The following is a 23,512-nucleotide window of genomic DNA, read 5'->3' on the forward strand; positions in this document are numbered from 1 at the left end:
CTTAGATTGTTAACAATTTCAACAACTATGAGATATGTTCGTCTTTCCCTATCAAGACGATTCTGTACGTATCTGGATACACGGGATACGATACAGGAACCACACGTTTTTAGTTTGAAACGATTAGGTGCGATTCGGTTTGATTACAGAATGAAGCTGGGCCTCTCTGAGCTGGGCCTCTCTGAGCTGGGCCTCTCTGAGCTGGGCCTCACTGAGCTGGGCCTCACTGAGCTGGGCCTCACTGAGCTGGGCCTCTCTGAGCTGTGCCTCTCTGAGCTGTGCCTCTCTGAGCTGGGCCTCTCTGAGCTTGGCCTCTCTGAGCTTGGCCTCTCTGAGCTGGGCCTCTCTGAGCTGGGCCTCTGAGCTGGATCTCTCTGAGCTGGGCCTCTCTGAGCTGGGCCTCTCTGAGCTGACTGTTGTGTAATAAAAATAATAATAAACACTTGTTCTCAGTTGAAGCTGACGTTTATGTCAAAAATACAACGGGAATTAGAACTACCATATTGCCGAGTCATTTACCATTAAAAAAAAACAACATATAAACCAAAATAGACTGTCCAATCGATGATATGAATCATGGACGCTGTACTAGACAATCGTTGATGAACATAAACACTGACGTGTGTTTGTGTGTTTTTTGAAGGATGTCTATGGTGTCTGTAGTATATATATATATGTAGGCACCTGATCTGAGCCATAAGGGAGACTAGACATCAACCACTGAAGTAGTGAACGCATCAGTTGTCACAAAATATGAGGTATTTTCGGGAAGGTAGAAAGAATGTAATACAAGCAAAACGTTTGAGTAAATCTGATTTGAACCGATGCCACATGCTACAACTGAACAGAAAATGTAAACGCAACATGTGAAGGTAAAGATCCCAGAAAGTTTATTTCTCTCAAATGTTGTTGCACAAATTTGTTTACATCCCTGTTAGTGAGCATTTCTCCTTTGCCAAGATAATCCATCCACCTGACAGGTGTGGCATATCATGAAAGCTGATTTAAACATCATGATCATTACACAGGTGAACCTTGTGCTGGGGAAAATATAAGGCCACGTTATAATGTACAGTTTTGTCACACAAAAAAAATTGGCATGCTGACTGCAGGAATGTCCACCAGACCTTTTGCCAGAAAAATGATTGTTAATTTCTCTATCATAAGCCACCTCCAACATCGTTTTAGAGAATTTGGCAGTACGTCCAACCGGCTTCACATCCTCAGACAACGTGGAACCACTCCAGCCCAGGACCTCCACATCCAGCTTCACATTCTCAGACAACGTGTAACCACGCCAACCCAGGACCTCCACATCCAGCTTCACATCCTCAGACAACGTGTAACCACGCCAACCCAGGACCTCCACATCCAGCTTCTTCACCTGCCGCATCGTCTGAGACCAGCCACCCGGACAGCTGATGAAACTGTGGGTTTGCACAACCGAAGAAGTTCTGTACAAACTGTCAGAAACCGTCTCAGGGAAGCTCATCTGCGTGCTCGTCGTCCTCACCAGGGTCTTGGCCACTGGCACGCTGGAGAAGCTCTTCATTAATGAATCCCAGTTTCAACTGTACCGGCCAGAAAGCGTGTATTGCGTCGTGTGGGTGAGTGGTTTGCTGATGTCAAAGTTGTGGGGTTATGTTATTAGCATAAGCAAATTTATTTAAATTGACTGACTTCCTTATATGGGGTGGCAGGGTAGCCTAGTGGTAGAGCGTTGGGCTAGTAACCGAAAGGTTGCAAGTTCGAATCCCCGAGCTGACAAGGTACAAATCTGTCGTTCTGCCCCCTGAACAGGCAGTTAACCCACTGTTCCTAGGCCGTCATTGAAAATAAGAATTTGTTCTTAACTGACTTGCCTAGTTAAATAAAGGTTAAAAATAATACAATTATATTAACTGTAAATCTTTGAAATGGTTACATGTTGCGTTTATATTGTTGTTCAGTGTAGATTTAGATCGGTTTGGGGTTCATGGACCGATGCGGTCATATCTTAGACATTTGAATTGCGTTTTTTGTCATGCGGGGAGAAGCTTTTGTCATGTAGCCTGAATTAGCCTAGCCTCGCCTCGCCTAGCCTAGCTAGCTATCTTATCTAGCTTCCTTCTCTCGGTTTAATGCCAAGTCTTTTTTAATTAGATAGGATGATAGATAACTGGTAAGAAGAACTCTACTTGGGTGAGTCAATATTCCGTGCTTGTTTTCTCTCTCTCCCAGTCTGTGCCTGTTCCAGCGCTCCCACTCCCACACATTCACACAGTCGGCCGCTCGCTCTCAAGCTTCATTCCGTTGATCGATATGTACATTTTTATTTAACTTGGCAAGTCAGTTAAGATCTATCTATCTATCACACCACACTGTCTCTGCTATCACACCACACTGTCTCTGCTAGCACACCACACTCTCTCTGCTAGCACACCACACTCTCTCTGCTATCACACTACACTGTCTCTGTTAACACACTACACTGTCTCTGCTAACACACTACACTGTCTCTGCTAACACACTACACTGTCTCTGCTAACACACTACACTGTCTCTGCTAGCACACCACACTGTCTCTGCTATCACACCACACTGTCTCTGCTATCACACCACACTGTCTCTGCTATCACACCACACTGTCTCTGCTAACACACCACACTGTCTCTGCTATCACACCACACTGTCTCTGCTATCACACCGTCTCTGCTATCACACCACACTGTCTCTGCTATCACACCACACTGTCTCTGCTATCACACCACACTGTCTCTGCTATCACACTACACTGTCTCTGCTATCACACCACACTGTCTCTGCTAGCACACCACACTATCTCTGCTAGCACACTACACTGTCTCTGCTATCACACTACACTGTCTCTGCTATCACACCACACTGTCTCTGCTATCACACCACACTGTCTCTGCTATCACACCACACTGTCTCTGCTATCACACCACACTGTCTCTGCTAACACACTACACTGTCTCTGCTATCACACCACACTGTCTCTGCTATCACACCACACTGTCTCTGCTATCACAACACACTCTCTCTGCTATCACACCACACTGTCTCTGCTATCACACCACACTGTCTCTGCTATCACACCACACTGTCTCTGCTAACACACTACACTGTCTCTGCTAACACACTACACTGTCTCTGCTAACACACTACACTGTCTCTGCTATCACACCACACTGTCTCTGCTATCACACCACACTGTCTCTGCTATCACACCACACTGTCTCTGCTATCACACCACACGGTCTCTGCTATCACACCACACTGTCTCTGCTATCACACCACACTGTCTCTGCTATCACACCACACTCTCTCTGCTAACACATCACACTCTCTCTGCTAACACACCATACTGTCTCTGCTAACACACCATACTGTCTCTGCTAACACACTACACTGTCTCTGCTAACACACTACACTGTCTCTGCTAACACACTACACTGTCTCTGCTATCACACCACACTGTCTCTGCTATCACACCACACTGTCTCTGCTATCACACCACACTGTCTCTGCTATCACACCACACTGTCTCTGCTATCACACCACACTGTCTCTGCTATCACACCACACTGTCTCTGCTATCACACCACACGGTCTCTGCTATCACACCACACGGTCTCTGCTATCACACCACACTGTCTCTGCTATCACACCACACTGTCTCTGCTATCACACCACACTCTCTCTGCTATCACACCACACTCTCTCTGCTAACACACCACACTGTCTCTGCTAACACACTACACTGTCTCTGCTAACACACTACACTGTCTCTGCTATCACACTACACTGTCTCTGCTAGCACACTACACTGTCTCTGCTAGCACACTACACTGTCTCTGCTAGCACACTGCACTGTCTCTGCTATCACACTACACTGTCTCTGCTATCACACTACACTGTCTCTGTTAACACACTACACTGTCTCTGCTAGCACACTACACTCTCTCTGCTAACACACCACACTGTCTCTGCTAACACACCACACTGTCTCTGCTGTCTCTGCTAACACACTACACTGTCTCTGCTAACACACCACACTGTCTCTGCTAGCACACTACACTGTCTCTGCTGTCTCTGCTAGCACACTACACTGTCTCTGCTAGCACACTGCACTGTCTCTGCTATCACACTACACTGTCTCTGCTATCACACCACACTGTCTCTGCTAACACACCACACTGTCTCTGCTATCACACCACACTGTCTCTGCTATCACTCTACACTGTCTCTGCTATCGCACTACACTGTCTCTGCTAACACACTACACTGTCTCTGCTAACACACTACCCTGTCTCTGCTGTCTCTGCTAACACACTACACTGTCTCTGCTAACACACTACACTGTCTCTACTGTCTCTGCTATCACACTACACTGTCTCTGCTAACACACCACACTGTCTCTGCTAACACACCACACTGTCTCTGCTAACACACCACACTGTCTCTGCTATCACACTACACTGTCTCTGCTATCACACCACACTGTCTCTGCTAACACACTACACTGTCTCTGCTATCACACCACACTGTCTCTGCTATCACACCACACTGTCTCTGCTATCACACCACACTGTCTCTGCTATCACACCACACTGTCTCTGCTATCACACCACACTCTCTCTGCTAACACACCACACTCTCTCTGCTAACACACCACACTGTCTCTGCTAACACACTACACTGTCTCTGCTAACACACTACACTGTCTCTGCTAACACACTACACTGTCTCTGCTATCACACCACACTGTCTCTGCTATCACACAACACTGTCTCTGCTATCACACCACACTGTCTCTGCTAACACACCACACTGTCTCTGCTAACACACCACACTGTCTCTGCTAACACACCACACTGTCTCTGCTAACACACCACACTGTCTCTGCTAACACACCACACTCTCTCTGCTAACACACCACACTGTCTCTGCTAACACACCACACTGTCTCTGCTAACACACCACACTCTCTCTGCTAACACACCACACTCTCTCTACTAAAACACCACACTGTCTCTGCTAACACACCACACTGTCTCTGCTAACACACCACACTGTCTCTGCTAACACACCACACTGTCTCTGCTAACACACTACACTGTCTCTGCTATCACACCACACTGTCTCTGCTATCACACCACACTGTCTCTGCTATCACACCACACTGTCTCTGCTATCACACTACACTGTCTCTGCTATCACACCACACTGTCTCTGCTATCAAACCACACTGTCTCTGCTATCACACCACACTGTCTCTGCTATCACACCACACTGTCTCTGCTAACACACCACACTGTCTCTGCTAACACACCACACTGTCTCTGCTAACACACCACACTGTCTCTGCTAACACACCACACTGTCTCTGCTAACACACCACACTGTCTCTGCTAACACACCACACTGTCTCTGCTATCACACTACACTGTCTCTGCTATCACACCACACTGTCTCTGCTAACACACCACACTGTCTCTGCTATCACACCACACTGTCTCTGCTATCACACCACACTGTCTCTGCTATCACACCACACTCTCTCTGCTAACACACCACACTCTCTCTGCTAACACACCACACTGTCTCTGCTAACACACTACACTGTCTCTGCTAACACACTACACTGTCTCTGCTAACACACTACACTGTCTCTGCTATCACACCACACTGTCTCTGCTATCACACAACACTGTCTCTGCTATCACACCACACTGTCTCTGCTAACACACCACACTGTCTCTGCTAACACACCACACTGTCTCTGCTAACACACCACACTGTCTCTGCTAACACACCACACTGTCTCTGCTAACACACCACACTCTCTCTGCTAACACGCCACACTGTCTCTGCTAACACACCACACTGTCTCTGCTAACACACCACACTCTCTCTGCTAACACACCACACTCTCTCTACTAAAACACCACACTGTCTCTGCTAACACACCACACTGTCTCTGCTAACACACCACACTGTCTCTGCTAACACACCACACTGTCTCTGCTAACACACTACACTGTCTCTGCTATCACACCACACTGTCTCTGCTATCACACCACACTGTCTCTGCTATCACACTACACTGTCTCTGCTATCACACCACACTGTCTCTGCTATCACACCACACTGTCTCTGCTATCACACCACACTGTCTCTGCTATCACACCACACTGTCTCTGCTATCACACCACACTGTCTCTGCTATCACACCACACTGTCTCTGCTAACACACTACACTGTCTCTGCTATCACACTACACTGTCTCTGCTATCACACCACACTGTCTCTGCTATCACACCACACTGTCTCTGCTATCACACCACACTGTCTCTGCTATCACACCACACTGTCTCTGCTATCACACCACACTGTCTCTGCTATCATACCACACTGTCTCTGCTATCACACCACACTGTCTCTGCTAACACACTACACTGTCTCTGCTAACACACTACACTGTCTCTACTGTCTCTGCGATCACACTACACTGTCTCTGCTATCACACCACACTGTCTCTGCTAACACACTACACTTTCTCTGCTAACACACTACACTGTCTCTACTGTCTCTGCGATCACACCACACTGTCTCTGCTATCACACCACACTGTCTCTGCTAACACACTACACTGTCTCTGCTAACACACTACACTGTCTCTACTGTCTCTGCGATCACACTACACTGTCTCTGCTAACACACTACTCTGTCTCTGCTATCACACCACACTGTCTCTGCTATCACACCTCAATCATTACAGCGTAGTCACCTCTATTGTGAGGAAGAGGGAATCATTTGCATAGTTTCATAGAAGCACATTTACACAATGGGGCGGTGGGTAGGTACTAGTGTCCACTTGAAAAATAACTAAATTCAACTCTTTTTTTTTCTTTAAACATTCCTCTGTTAATGAGTAAAAACCCTGGGAGGGGGGATATCTTGTACCCTTCCTTATCTGTGGTGTAAGTATTAGGCCATGCATGGGGTCTGTTTGCTAAGGTGAGGTGTGGCTGACTGATTATCAGTCTGTTAGTTTGGGAGAGCGAGAGTTCGACAGACAAAGAGATACGGAGGATGTGTAGTGTTCAGCGTGTGAGAGCTACTTCTGACTCTGGGTAGATCTGTGCCGGCTGTTTATAAGAGGAACTAAAAATAGAACTGTGACTCACTAGCTACAGATACTGCCAGTAACGTGACGATTACCCCCTCTGGCTGGATGTGTCTGTCTGTCTGTCTGTCTGTCTGTGTGTGTGTGTGTGTGTGTGTGTGTGTGTGTGTGTCTGTGTCTGTGTCTGTGTCTGTGTCTGTGTCTGTGTCTGTGTCTGTGTCTGTGTGTCTGTGTGTCTGTGTGTCTGTGTGTCTGTGTGCGTGTGTGCGTGTGCGTGTGTGCGTGTGTGCGTGCGCGCGCGACAGAGAGAGATAAGAGGGGCTTTTATCTAAAAGAGACAGCAGAGACAGTTGTTTTTATTTGGAAAGATCTGATAATATTGTCAACACAAAGCCTGTCGCAGTAGTGCTGAAACACAGGATCTGCTGCTCAGGACACGTGACATCCACACTGTTTCTGTGTGGCCTCTGTCACACACTTCCACATGACGTGAGGCTGTGTGAGCTAATGTTTAGCTCCAATTAGCTGTCAAGTCTGTCTGTCTGTCGAAGGTGCTATCATGTCTAACTTGGCAGGTAGCCTAGTGGTTAGAGTGTTGGGCTAGTAACCAAAAAGTTGTTGGGTTAAAATGCCCCAAGATGACAAGGTAAAAATCTGTCGTTCTTTCCCCTGAACAAGGCAGTTAACTCACTGTTCCCCGGTAGGACTGTCATTGTAAATAAGAATTTGCCTAGTTAAATAAAGGTTAAAATAAAAACTAATGTTTGATGAGGGAGGGGGAGGGCCAGGGGGAGGGGGTTTAGGTGTTACCAATCTGTTTTTAGGAGGGCAGTAGACAAGTCCTTATTGTATTTGGTTACCATGTGTGACCACACACACACACACCAAGTGTGACTGAAAATGAAGCACTTCACTGTTGTTCCTTTCAAGAAAGCTTTCAGAAAGTATTGGACTTTAATTAAACTCTTTTTCCTAATTGTGTTGTGTTACAGCCTGAATTTCAAATGGATTACATTTAGATGTGTGTCACTGGCCTCTACACACAATGCCCCCATAATGTCCAAGTGGAATTATGTTTTTCAACATTTTTTTACAAATCAGAGTTCGATAAGTATTCAATGCTTTTGTTATGTCAAACCTAAATAAGTTCAGGAGTAAAAATGTGCTTAACAAGACACATAAGTTGCATGAACTCACTCTGTGCGAAATAATAGTGTTTAACATGATTTTTGTAATGACTACCTCATCTCTGTTCCTCACATTCAACCTCAAAGATAAGGGAGGTTTTCCAAAACTGTACCCCACACATACACATACATCTAGAAGGTCCCTCAGTCGAGCAGTGAATTTCAAACACAGATTCAACCACAAAGACCAGGGAGGCTTTCCAGTGCCTAGCGAAGGGCGCCTATTGGTAGATGGGTTTTTAAAAAAAGCAGATGTTGAATATCCCTTTGATCATGGTGAAGTTATTAATTACACTTTAGATGGTGTATCAATACACCCAGTCACTACAAAGATAAAGGCGTCCTTCCTAACTCAGTTGCCGGAGAGTAAGGAAACTGCTCAGGGATTTCACCATGAGTCCAATGGTGACTTTAAAACAGTTACAGAGTTTAATGGCTGTGATAGGAGAAAACAGAGGATGGATCCACAATATTGTAGTTACTCCACAATACTAACCTAAATGACAGAGTGAAAAGAAGGAAGCTTATAAAAAATATATTTCAAAACATGCATCCTGTTTGCAATAAGGCACCAAGGTAAAACTGCAAAAGAAATGTGGCAAAGAAATTAACTTCATGTCCTGAATATAAAGCGTCATGTTTGGGGCAAATCCAACACAAAACTGAGTACCACTCTCCATATTTTCAAGCATGGTGGTGGCTTTTTCTTAAATAAATAGAAACGGAATAGAGCTAAGCACAGGCAAAATCCTAGAGGAAAGCCTGGTTCAGTCTGCTTTCCAACAGACACTGGGAGGCAAATGCACCTTCCAGCTGGACAATAACCTAAAACACAAGACTAAATCTACACTGGAGTAGATTACCAAGACTACAGTGAATGTTCCTGAGTGGCCCAGTTACAGTTTGGACTTAAATTGGCATGAAAATCTATGGCAAGACTTGAAAATGGCTGTCTAGCAATGATCAACAACCAACTTATAACATAGCTTGAATATTTTTTTTTTGTAAGAATAGTGTGCAAATATTGTATGATCCAGGTGTGCAAAGCTCGTAGAAACTTACCCAGAAAGACTCACAGCTGTAATCAATGCCACAGATGATTCTAACGTGTATTGACTCAGGGGTTGTGATTAAGGAAATTAGATAATTCCGTATTTCAATTTCCAAAAAATTCTTAAAACATGTTTTCACTTTGTCATTATGAGGTAGATGGGTATGAAATACTTTCTGTATCTGAGGGACAAATTCCTGCCTTGGAATCCATCCCCTTTTTTTATATTGCATTCTGGGAAAAATGTACACCCATTGTTACAGAACATTTTAAAATGGCATCAAAACAGGTGCTTATTGTAATCAATGGTCTAAATAAACAGTGAAAGCAGTTTCTCCACTGGCCTCGTGGGAGTAAAACAGGCACTGCAACATAACATTAAGACGCTCAATTAGGTTTGTGTTCAGTAGCACTGGTTCAACTAATTTCAGACAGCCTATTACTCTGTGGAGAGAGAGAGGGAGAGAGACACACAGACAGACTACTACTCTGTGGAGAGAGACAGACAGACAGACAGACTACTACTCTGTGGGGAGAGAGACACACAGACAGACAGACAACTACTCTGTGGAGAGAGAGAGGGAGAGAGACACACAGACAGACAACTACTCTGTGGAGAGAGAGAGAGAGAAACACACAGACAGACTACTACTCTGTGGAGAGAGAGAGAGGGAGAGAGACACACAGACAGACAGACTACTACTCTGTGGGGAGAGAGACACACAGACAGACAGACAACTACTCTGTGGAGAGAGAGAGGGAGAGAGACACACAGACAGACAACTACTCTGTGGAGAGAGAGAGAGAGAAACACACAGACAGACTACTACTCTGTGGAGAGAGAGAGAGGGAGAGAGACACAGACAGACAGACAACTACTCTGGAGAGAGTGAGACAGACAGTATGACTGATGCTTATGCAACCTGCTGAAATACCCAGCTTGACTTTTCAGTTAGAAAGCCAACAGGAGACGCGCTTGAACAGAGATGAGGGAAGGAAGAGGAGGCTTTTAGTGGTGGGATAGATGCAGCTCCTGGAGGGAAGGAAGTGGAGGAAGAGAGGCTTTAGTGGTGTGATAGATGCAGATCCTGGAGGGAAGGAAGTGGAGGAAGAGAGGCTTTAGTGGTGGGATAGATGCAGCTCCTGGAGGGAAGGAAGTGAGGCTTTAGTGGTGTGATAGATGCAGCTCCTGGAGGGAAGGAAGAGGGGGAAGAGAGGCTTTAGTGGTGGGATAAATGCAGCTCCTGGAGGGGAGGAAGTGAGGCTTTAGTGGTGGGATAGATGCAGCTCCTGGAGGGAAGGAAGAGGGGGAAGAGAGGCTTTAGTGGTGGGATAGATGCAGCTCCTGGAGGGAAGGAAGTGGAGGAAGAGAGGCTTTAGTGGTGGGATAGATGCAGCTCCTGGAGGGAAGGAAGTGGAGGAAGAGAGGCTTTAGTGGCGGGATAGATGCAGCTCCTGGAGGGGAGGAAGTGAGGCTTTAGTGGCGGGATAGATGCTGCTCCTGGAGATGGGAGGGGAGGAGGGAGACTAGTAACTTGTTCACTCCTTGCGGGCTCTAAGACAGCCCTTAGTGACAGAGCCCAGTTCTGTTGCACACCAAACACAAAAATAACTGAGACAGAACTGCTGTTGTGGAAATATCAGATCTGCTCCGGTGTTGTGTCTGGTCTAGACAGCTGGTTTACCACCGGTTACTGTGTTATTTCACCTCAACCATGATGTCATATTGAACTCAGGAAGAACCACAGACGGTGTCATCTGTGGTTTCCAATAACTTGTTGCTGATGGCAACGTCTGTGATGATGGTTATGGTGGTGGACAGGTTACTGTAAGGCACTATGTAAAAAAACTATAGAACTAATTCTGCTTGATATTTATCTTCCTCCCGCTCTCTTGTCTTCCTCACAGTTCCTGCGGCATCAGAGGGATGTCCTGCCAGTCTGGATGCATCTCACGATGGCCCTCTATGGCTTCCTGTTTAACAGAGGGCCTCCTGCCATTCCCCGTCTGAGAGGACAGGAGAGATGAGGGAGTACCTCTCACAAAAAACTCTCCACCCGTCTGAGGGCCCCCCCCCCTTTTAGATGCCACTGTATGACGGGACACGGGTTTGGATTCCTTTTTTGTTGTTTTTGTTGTTTTTTTAAATCAAAGATGAAGAAGAGAAGAACTGGTTCCTGCTGGATGGAGACTAGAATCATCTCTCCGTCCCTCTCTCTCTCTCTCAGCCATGCTGTTAGAAGACAGATATTTTCTAAAATAACTGTAAAATATAAAACAATTATTATAATTTTTTTTTTTTATATATAGATGAGAGAGGTCCCTTCAAGAGAAGACTTTATGGTGAACTTCTACTCACTCACTCAACCACGAACTTGACAAGCTTCCAATGTATTTTCTGAACTGGCAAAACTCCACGTATCTCGATGTTTCACACTGGTCTATATTTAAAGAGAAAAAAAAAAGGTTGTGATTTAATGACTCTGGTGGTGGGGTCGTCAAGACGAGCGCTGTCAGCATACGTGACTTGTCGATCTCTGGTGTAGATTGAGCTACGTTGTTTTATCCTATGTCTTTCAATGGTGCCGTCCACCAGCAATTCAGTCTGAAGTTTTTTTTAAGATTCAGTCTGAATGAGATCAAGATTCAGTCTGAATGAGATCAAGATTCAGTCTGAATGAGATCAAGATTCAGTCTGAATGAGATCAAGATTCAGTCTGAATGAGATCAAGATTCAGTCTGAATGAGATCAAGATTCAGTCTGAATGAGATCAAGATTCAGTCTGAATGAGATCAAGATTCAGTCTGAATGAGATCATGATTCAGTCTGAATGAGATGAATGACAGGTCTGTTTTTTATTTAAATTATCAACAGGATGAATGCATGTATAATTTAACATATGTGTTCTTAAAGATCCTAAGATTATATAGGTCTGTCAAAGTTGAGGACAACTTTTGATAAACTCTGACAGAGACAAGATTGGATTTTCAGGATTTTCTTTACCTGGCAGAATTGACAATCACAAACAACAGACCCTGTGATGATACAAATGGTAGTCTCTTGTTGCCCTATGGGTCTGCTGGGGGGGTGGGGGGTGGGTGGGGGGGTTTGTACAATCAACGATTGGAGCAATACTGTAAAGATGAACCCGTTTGGAAGGCACTAAAGAAACCTTAGGAATCTAATTGCAGTTACAATCCAATTTGCATGCCCGGGACAACGTACTGTACATCTAATAATGCAATCAATCAATCAATCAATCAATCAATCAATGATGCTTAATGAAGGCTAGATTTGCTGCCGTCACTCAGGTCAATCGAAAGAGACCTCCTAACTCTTTATAACTCTTATCTTAGCTTGAATCCGTTTGGCATCGACACAGGTACAATTGAAACGGTTTCATGAAATAGACAATGAAAATGTATTCCTGTGTTGGTATGGCTCAATATGTTCAACAGAGGAACGAATGTACACAGAGCTGTCGACCAGCTGTCTCGGTACTGAAGGGTTGAGTCCTATATGACAACTGTCCCATTTTTTTTTTTTCCCAGAAAGGTTTTGTACAAAGTAGTTTTTTATTTAACAATACACACTGACACCGTGCCACCATTGGTCTTTACTGGGGGAGGGGGCTCAGTTCTAGTGAGTCCTCACCTCCACCATGTCTACTCCTAAAGTCCCATAGGATCCAATATGTCAGCATTTTGATATGAAACCAACGACCACTGAGTGACCAGGTTCTTATTCGAGTACATTTTTAAAAGTGGTTTTAAAAATGATGATATCAACAGAAGACAGGATTTTGAATCTAATGTAAAAAAATAAAAATTAAAAAAAATGAAGTTAAAAAAAAAAAGACAATTATAATATGAATGTAATTAATGAAGACTTTGATGGGTTAAATCTTTTTTTTTTATTCTTGTCTTTTTCAGGGAGTAGTTGCTGAGTCATTCAAGGCCTTCCTTAATTAGTGTTTCTGTTCTACATTAACATGATGCGCATATGCAAATTCCTAATGAGAATAACAAGCTTTGCGTGCGTTTTGTACTGTTGGTTCTAGAACATCCTTCTTCCCGCATGACGTCACCCGATCAACAGACTATTGTTTCTGTTCCTATACGTCCCAAATGACACCTTGATCCCTACGTGTATATAGTGCTCCACTTTTTAACCAGAGCCCATAGAAAATAGTGTATCATTTGGGATGCATCTGTGTTCTTTGATGGTTATCTGTGATGTCATTGACAGAAGGTTAAAATGCCAGATTTCACCACAGACGCTGTTCTGTTTTTTGACATTTCACAACACATTTGAATATTTAAAACACCTCGAAACAAGCAAGATGACAAGACCAGGGAAAGAGAAAGTTTGAGCCCTTTGGCTCAGAGAGACCGGTCTCTTTGAAAGTAGTGCCGAAAGGTTTCCTGCAAACCACCGAACACTGAGCCGGTCGAAGTAGTCTCTCTCTCTCTCTCTCAGCCATCTCTCTCTCTCAGCCATCTCTCTCTCTCAGTCATCTCTCTCTCTCTGTCATCTCTCTCTCTCTCAGCCATCTCTCTCTCTCAGCCATCTCTCTCTCTCAGTCATCTCTCTCTCTCAGTCATCTCTCTCTCTCTCAGTCATCTCTCTCTCTCAGCCATCTCTCTCTCTGTAATCTCTCTCTCTCTCTCAGCCATCTCTCTCTCTCAGTCATCTCTCTCTCTCAGCCATCTCTCTCTCTCTCAACCACCGAACACTGAGCCGGTCGAAGTAGTCTCTCTCTCTGTCATCTCTCTCTCTGTCATCTCTCTCTCTGTCATCTCTCTCTCTCTCTGTCATCTCTCTCTCTCTCAGTCATCTCTCTCTCTCTCTGTCATCTCTCTCTCTCTCATCTCTCTCTCTCTGTCATCTCTCTCTCTCTGTCATCTCTCTCTCTCTGTCATCTCTCTCTCTGTCATCTCTCTCTCTCTGTCATCTCTCTCTCTCTGTCATCTCTCTCTGTCATCTCTCTCTGTCATCTCTCACTGTCATCTCTCTCTCTGTCATCTCTCTCTCTCTGTCATCTCTCTCTGTCATCTCTCTCTCTCTGTCATCTCTCTCTCTCTGTCATCTCTCTCTCTCTGTCATCTCTCTCTCTCAGCCATCTATCTTTCTCTCTCTCGCTCAGCCATCTATCTTTCTCTCTCGCTCAGCCATCTATCTATCTATCTTTCTCTCTCACTCAGCCATCTATCTCTCTCTCTCAGTCATCTCTCTCTCGCTCAGTCATCTCTCTCTCTCAGTCATCTCTCTCTCGCTCAGTCATCTCTCTCTCTCAGCCATCTATCTATCTCTCTCTCTCCCAGCCATCTATCTCTCTCTCAGCCATCTATCTCTCTCTCAGCCATCTATCTCTCTCTCAGTCATCTATCTCTCTCTCAGCCATCTCTCTCTCTCTCTCTCTCTCTCTCTCAGCCATATCTCTCTCTCTCAGCCATCTCTCTCTCTCTCAGCCATCTCTCTCTCTGTTCCAGATCTCTCTCTTTCTGTCATTACAACTCCTCCCTCGCTCAATCATCAACTACTCCCTTGCCTTTTCCACAATAGTTTTCATTTTTTACCCATTTTTTAACGTTCCTTTTCAAAAAGTAATTTATTTTAATTTATTTTTGTCTATATTCACTCAGTGCTACTGTATAGCTATGCGGATGTGTACAGTTTCTTCTCCTAGTTGATGGAACAGTCGGGCCAGGACAGTTAGTAACAGTACTGTGTGTGTTTTAGAATCCCAAATGCAACCCTATTCCCTATATAGTGCACTACTTTAGACCAGAGCCCTATTCCCTATATAGTGCATAGGGTTCTGATCAATGGTAATACAGTATGTAGGGAATAGGGTACCATTTGTGTGTTAGCTGGGCCTGTGGGTCGAGAGGACAGACAGACTAATAGCCATGTGTCTCCTCTCACTTAGCTGTGTGTGTGACACCAATGAACAGACAATCAAATGTGCTACATGTGCCTTGTGTGAGTATGAGACCAGCCACACCAACCATCATCCATCACAAAAGTCTGGTCGTGGTTATCTATAGATGGTCACAGATCTACTAGTTCAGTCTGGTCGTAGTTATCTATAGATGGTCACAGCTCTACTAGTTCAGTCTGGTCGTAGTTATCTATAGATGGTCACAGCTCTACTAGTTCAGTCTGGTCGTAGTTATCTATAGATGGTGACAGCTCTACTAGTTCAGTCTGGTCGTAGTTATCTATAGATGGTGACAGATCTACTAGTTCAGTTTGGTCGTAGTTATCTATAGATGGTCACAGCTCTTCTAGTTCAGTCTGGTCGTAGTTATCTATAGATGGTCACAGCTCTACTAGTTCAGTCTGGTCGTAGTTGTCTATAGATGATGGTCACAGATCTACTAGTTCAGTCTGGTCGTAGTTATCTATAGATGATGGTCACAGATCTACTAGTTCAGTCTGGTCGTAGTTATCTATAGATGGTCACAGCTCTACTAATTCAGTCTGGTCGTAGTTATCTATAGATGGTCACAGCTCTACTAGTTCAGTCTGGTCGTAGTTATCTATAGATGGTGGTCACATCTTATTCCCTATGTAGTGCACTACACTTGACCAGGGCCTATAGAGAACAGGGTTCTATTTGACCAGGGCCTATAGAGAACAGGGTTCTATTTGACCAGGGCCTATAGAGAACAGCGTTCTATTTGACCAGGGCCTATAGAGAACAGAGTTCTATTTGACCAGGGCCTATAGAGAACAGGGTTCTATTTGACCAGGGCCTAGAGAGAACAGGGATCCATTTGACCAGGGCCTATAGAGAACAGGGTTCTATTTGACCAGGGCCTATAGAGAACAGGGTTCCATTTGACCAGGACCTAGAGAGAACAGGGATCCATTTGACCATGGCCTATAGAGAACAGGGTTCCATTTGACCAGGGCCTATAGAGAACAGGGTTCCATTTGACCAGGACCTATAGAGAACAGTGTTCCATTTGACCAGGACCTATAGAGAACAGGGTTCCATTTGACCAGGGCCTATAGAGAACAGGGTTCCATTTGACCAGGACCTATAGAGAACAGGGTTCTATTTGACCAGGGCCTATAAAGAACAGGGTTCCATTTGACTAGGGCCTATAGAGAACAGGGTTCTATTTGACCAGGGCCTATAGAGAACAGGGTTCCATTTGACCAGGACCTAGAGAGAACAGGGATCCATTTGACCATGGCCTATAGAGAACAGGGTTCCATTTGACCAGGGCCTATAGAGAACAGGGTTCCATTTGACCAGGACCTATAGAGAACAGTGTTCCATTTGACCAGGACCTATAGAGAACAGGGTTCCATTTGACCAGGGCCTATAGAGAACAGGGTTCCATTTGACCAGGACCTATAGAGAACAGGGTTCTATTTGACCAGGGCCTATAGAGAACAGGGTTCCATTTGACCAGGGCCTAGAGAGAACAGGGATCCATTTGACCATGGCCTATAGAGAACAGGGTTCCATTTGACCAGGGCCTATAGAGAACAGGGTTCCATTTGACCAGGGCCTATAGAGAACAGGGTTCTATTTGACCAGGGCCTATAGAGAACAGGGTTCCATTTGACCAGGACCTAGAGAGAACAGGGATCCATTTGACCAGGGCCTATAGAGAACAGGGTTCCATTTGACCAGGGCCTATAGAGAACAGGGTTCCATTTGACCAGGACCTATAGAGAACAGTGTTCCATTTGACCAGGACCTATAGAGAACAGGGTTCCATTTGACCAGGACCTATAGATAACAGGGTTCTATTTGACCAGGGCCTATAGAGAACAGGGTTCCATTTGACCAGGGCCTAGAGAGAACAGGGATCCATTGGGGACACAACCATATCCACCCTCTAGGGCACATGCCTGATCTATGCCCTTTATCCCTGACCCCTCTCAACCCTGACCCCTCTCAACACTGACCCCTCTCAACCCTGACCCCTTTCAACACACACAGTCCCGGCTCATCACCTCAAAACTCAAATATCCAAACGACTGTTGGCAATCAATGTGCACTAGATGTAATGTTTTATTTGTGTGTTTTTTTATTTTTATATGTGCCTCTCTTTTTATACTCCTGTACTGAACCTTAACCTCCTCTAGATCCATATGTCTTTAAGATGTGTTTATATTCTGGATTGGCCTAGCTCGACAGAACTGTGTTCCTGTGCTGTGTTTGAAACCTATTCACACTGCTTTTGACCAGGGCCCATTGGACTCAAAAGTAGTTTACAATAAGGAGTAGGGTACCAGTTGGTGAGGCATCCTAGTAGGGATACAGGCTGAGGGTACAAGGAGGAGTGATGCACGGCGAGGCCCAGTATTATTTGGAAGGAGGAGGGGTTGTGGTCATCCTATAGGTTGGTGTTGACGTCAAACCCTTAGGAACCAACCATTGGTGTTGACGACAAACCCATCAGAACCAACCGTTGGTGTTGACGACAAACCCATCGGAACCAACCGTTGGTGTTGACGACAAACCCATCGGAACCAACCGTTGGTGTTGACGACAAACCCATCAGAACCAACCGTTGGTGTTGACGACAAACCCATCGGAACCAACCGTTGGTGTTGACGACAAACCCATCGGAACCAACCGTTGGTGTTGACGACAAACCCATCGGAACCAACCGTTGGTGTTGACGACAAACCCATCGGAACCAACCGTTGGTGTTGACGACAAACCCATCGGAACCAACCGTTGGTGTTGACGACAAACCCTTAGGAACCAACCGTTGGTGTTGACGACAAACCCTTAGGAACCAACCGTTGGTGTTGTCGTCAAACCCTTAGGAACCAACCGTTGGGGTTGACGACAAACCCTTAGGAACCAACCGTTGGTGTTGACGTCAAACCCTTAGGAACCAACCGTTGGGGTTGACGACAAACCCATCGGAACCAACCGTTGGGGTTGACGACAAACCCTTAGGAACCAACCGTTGGGGTTGACGACAAACCCATCAGAACCAACCGTTGGTGTTGACGTCAAACCCTTAGGAACCAACCGTTGGGGTTGACGTCAAACCCTTAGGAACCAACCGTTGGTGTTGACGACAAACCCTTAGGAACCAACCGTTGGGGTTGACGTCAAACCCTTAGGAACCAACCGTTGGTGTTGACGACAAACCCTTAGGAACCAACCGTTGGTGTTGACGACAAACCCATCGGAACCAACCGTTGGTGTTGACGTCAAACCCTTAGGAACCAACCGTTGGGGTTGACGACAAACCCTTAGGAACCAACCGTTGTCTCAAACTCACTTCCAGGTTAAAATGTATATAATATGTTCAACCTTCAGTGTCTTGAATATCAAGTCCAATTCTTTTCATTTTTTATTTTCATTTCCTAAGACAGTGTGAATCTTAACTGTTAAGTGCTGTGATTATTTGTGTTTTATATAAACAAAAACAACAATTTGTCACAGCTGATTCTTAACTTTTTTTTAAACTTTCTAAGCAAAAATAAAACGTTTCCATACTTTCTTTTGTATAAAAAAAATAAATAATAATGTAAATGAAATCTGAAAACAGAATTTCTTGCTTTTTAAGATCGCTTTTTCAATGTTGTGACATGATTCTTGTTTTTTACCAATTAAGTCTGCTCAGTTCTCAGTTCAAGGGCTGTTTTTGATATTTGATCATTCTGTATATGGAGTAAAAATGCATGTCCCAGCATTCCTGAAATCTGTATCTTAAGGGGTTTGAATGTAAATTTCATTGAGAGGAAAAACCACAATGTCTCTTTTTGAAATACTATATGAACTGAAACAGTGAAACCTTCCGTCGAACTCCTGCTCTGTTGAATTGGGACTCTTATTTGCCATTGTCTAAAAATCACACATCATTAGAGCTCTCAGAACCATCTTCAAATCACACATCACTCTAGAACACCTCATTAGAGCTCTTTAGAACCGTCTTCAAATCACACATCACATCACTCTAGAACACCTCATTAGAGCTCTCAGAACCATCTTCAAATCACACATCACTCTAGAACACCTCATTAGAGCTCTCAGAACCATCTTCAAATCACACATCACTCTAGAACACCTCATTAGAGCTCTCGGAACCATCTTCAAATCACACATCACTCTAGAACACATCATTAGAGCTCTTTAGAACCATCTTCAAATCACACATCACATCACTCTAGAACACATCATTAGAGCTCTCAGAACCATCTTCAAATCAAACATCACTCTAGAACACCTCATTAGAGCTCTTTAGAACCGTCTCAAGAATTCCGCGTCGGTTGGTTGGTGTGTTCTACGAAGTCTGGCCCAGTCTATATGTAGCAGAACTATGCGTCAGTCATGGCGCCCTGTTCCCTATATAGTGCACTACTTTTGACCAGAGCACTATGGTCCTTGGTCAAAAGTAGGGCACTATATAAGGGAATAGGGTGCCATTTTAGGTGCAACCTGTGTTATCTCAGATGCTCCTGAAAGCCCTGCATCGGTTTTCAAACTGTGTGGAACACGGCGAGAGGGAGGGAGGGAGGAACGATGGGAGGAAGATATTTGTTTTTCTAGTGCAATATGCTGTACATAAAGAGCTTGGCTCTACAAAGTCTACAAATCTTTCCTCACTAAACATTTTCTCACTGAAACGTCCTTTTTGTTGTATAATGGGTACATTGTTATTTTTTTCATTAAAATGTTTTGAACGTTTCAAATGGCTCGAGTTTTCGCTTTGATGGATATGTAGATGGATTTGTTCACATAGACACACGATAATGAGAATGTCCTTCTACAAACACATCACACACTGAATACATCACACACTGAATACATCACACACTGAATACATCACACACTGAATACATAACACACTGAATACATCACACACTGAATACATAACACACTGAATACATCACGCACTGAACACATCACGCACTGAACACTCTGAATACATCACACACTGAATACATCACACACTGAATACATCACACACTGAATACATCACACACTGAATACATCACGCACTGAACACATCACGCACTGAACACACTGAATACATCACACACTGAATACATCACACACTGAATACATCACACACTGAATACATCACACACTGAATACATCACACACTGAATACATCACACACTGAATACATCACACACTGAATACATCACACACTGAATACATCACGCACTGAACACATCACGCACTGAACACACTGAATACATCACGCACTGAATACATCACACACTGAATACATCACGCACTGAATACATCACACACTGAACACACTGAATACATCACACACTGAATACATCACACACTGAATACATCACACACTGAATACATCACGCACTGAATACATCACACACTGAACACACTGAATACATCACACACTGAATACATCACGCACTGAATACATCACACACTGAATACATCACGCACTGAATACATCACACACTGAATACATCACGCACTGAACACACTGAATACATCACACACTGAATACATCACACACTGAATACATCACACACTGAATACATCACACACTGAATACATCACACACTGAATACATCACACACTGAATACATCACGCACTGAACACACTGAATACATCACACACTGAATACATCACACACTGAATACATCACGCACTGAATACATCACACACTGAACACACTGAATACATCACACACTGAATACATCACGCACTGAATACATCACACACTGAATACATCACGCACTGAATACATCACACACTGAATACATCACACACTGAACACTCTGAATACATCACGCACTGAACACACTGAATACATCACACACTGAACACACTGAATACATCACACACTGAAAACACTGAATACATCACACACTGAATACATCACGCACTGAATACATCACACACTGAATACATCACGCACTGAATACATCACACACTGAATACACTGAATACATCACACACTGAATACATCACGCACTGAATACATCACACACTGAATACATCACGCACTGAATACATCACACACTGAATACATCACACACTGAACACTCTGAATACATCACGCACTGAACACACTGAATACATCACACACTGAATACATCACGCACTGAATACATCACACACTGAATACATCACGCACTGAATACATCACACACTGAATACACTGAATACATCACACACTGAATACATCACGCACTGAATACATCACACACTGAATACATCACGCACTGAACACACTGAATACATCACACACTGAATACATCACGCACTGAATACATCACACACTGAATACATCACGCACTGAATACATCACGCACTGAATACATCACACACTGAATACATCACACACTGAACACTCTGAATACATCACGCACTGAACACACTGAATACATCACACACTGAATACATCACGCACTGAATACATCACACACTGAATACATCACGCACTGAATACATCACACACTGAATACATCACACACTGAATACATCACGCACTGAATACATCACACACTGAATACCTCACGCACTGAATACATCACACACTGAATACATCACACACTGAACACTCTGAATACATCACGCACTGAACACACTGAATACATCACACACTGAACACACTGAATACATCACACACTGAAAACACTGAATACATCACACACTGAATACATCACGCACTGAATACATCACACACTGAATACATCACGCACTGAATACATCACGCACTGAACACTCTGAATACATCACGCACTGAACACACTGAATACATCACACACTGAACACACTGAATACATCACACACTGAACACACTGAATACATCACACACTGAACACACTGAATACATCACACACTGAACACACTGAATACATCACACACTGAATACATCACGCACTGAACACTCTGAATACATCACACACTGAACACACTGAACACATCACACACTGAATACATCACACACTGAACACACTGAATACATCACACACTGAATACATCACACACTGAATACATCACACACTGAATACATCACGCACTGAACACACTGAATACATCACACACTGAACACACTGAATACATCACACACTGAACACACTGAATACATCACACACTGAACACACTGAATACATCACACACTGAACACACTGAATACATCACGCACTGAACACATCACACACTGAATACATCACGCACTGAACACATCACACACTGAATACATCACACACTGAACACACTGAATACATCACACACTGAACACACTGAATACATCACACACTGAATACATCACACACTGAATACATCACGCACTGAATACATAACGCACTGAACACATCACACACTGAACACACTGAATACATCACACACTGAACACACTGAATACATCACACACTGAACACACTGAATACATCACACACTGAATACATCACGCACTGAACACTCTGAATACATCACACACTGAACACACTGAACACATCACACACTGAATACATCACACACTGAACACACTGAACACATCACACACTGAATACATCACACACTGAACACACTGAATACATCACACTCTGAATACATCACACACTGAATACATCACGCACTGAACACATCACACACTGAATACATCACACACTGAACACACTGAATACATCACACACTGAACACATCACACACTGAATACATCACGCACTGAACACATCACGCACTGAATACATCACACACTGAATACATCACACACTGAATACATCACGCACTGAACACATCACACACTGAATACATCACACACTGAATACATCACGCACTGAACACATCACACACTGAATACATCACACACTGAACACACTGAATACATCACACACTGAATACATCACACACTGAATACATCACGCACTGAACACACTGAATACATCACACACTGAATACATCACACACTGAACACACTGAATACATCACACACTGAATACATCACACACTGAAAACATCACACACTGAACACACTGAATACATCACACACTGAACAAATCACACACTGAATACATCACACACTGAATACATCACACACTGAATACATCTCACACTGAACACACTGAATACATCACACACTGAACAAATCACACACTGAATACATCACACACTGAATACATCTCACACTGAACAAATCACACACTGAATACATCTCACACT

General features: G+C 44.0%; 1 protein-coding gene across 1 annotated transcript in view; it reads left to right on the forward strand.

Moving 5' to 3' along the window:
* LOC139415476 (uncharacterized) overlaps positions 1 to 11,835 on the forward strand; it is a 23,180-nt gene extending 11,345 nt beyond the window's left edge. The window contains exon 4 of the mRNA XM_071163570.1: positions 11,279 to 11,835. Coding sequence (XP_071019671.1) covers positions 11,279 to 11,398 — 120 coding nt within the window. The 3' untranslated portion in view covers positions 11,399 to 11,835. The remainder of the gene's footprint in view (positions 1 to 11,278) is intronic.
* Positions 11,836 to 23,512: the final 11,677 nt, after the last annotated feature.

The sequence above is a fragment of the Oncorhynchus clarkii genome, chromosome 8 (genome assembly GCF_045791955.1).
Source record: "Oncorhynchus clarkii lewisi isolate Uvic-CL-2024 chromosome 8, UVic_Ocla_1.0, whole genome shotgun sequence".
Lineage (NCBI taxonomy): Eukaryota > Metazoa > Chordata > Actinopteri > Salmoniformes > Salmonidae > Oncorhynchus > Oncorhynchus clarkii.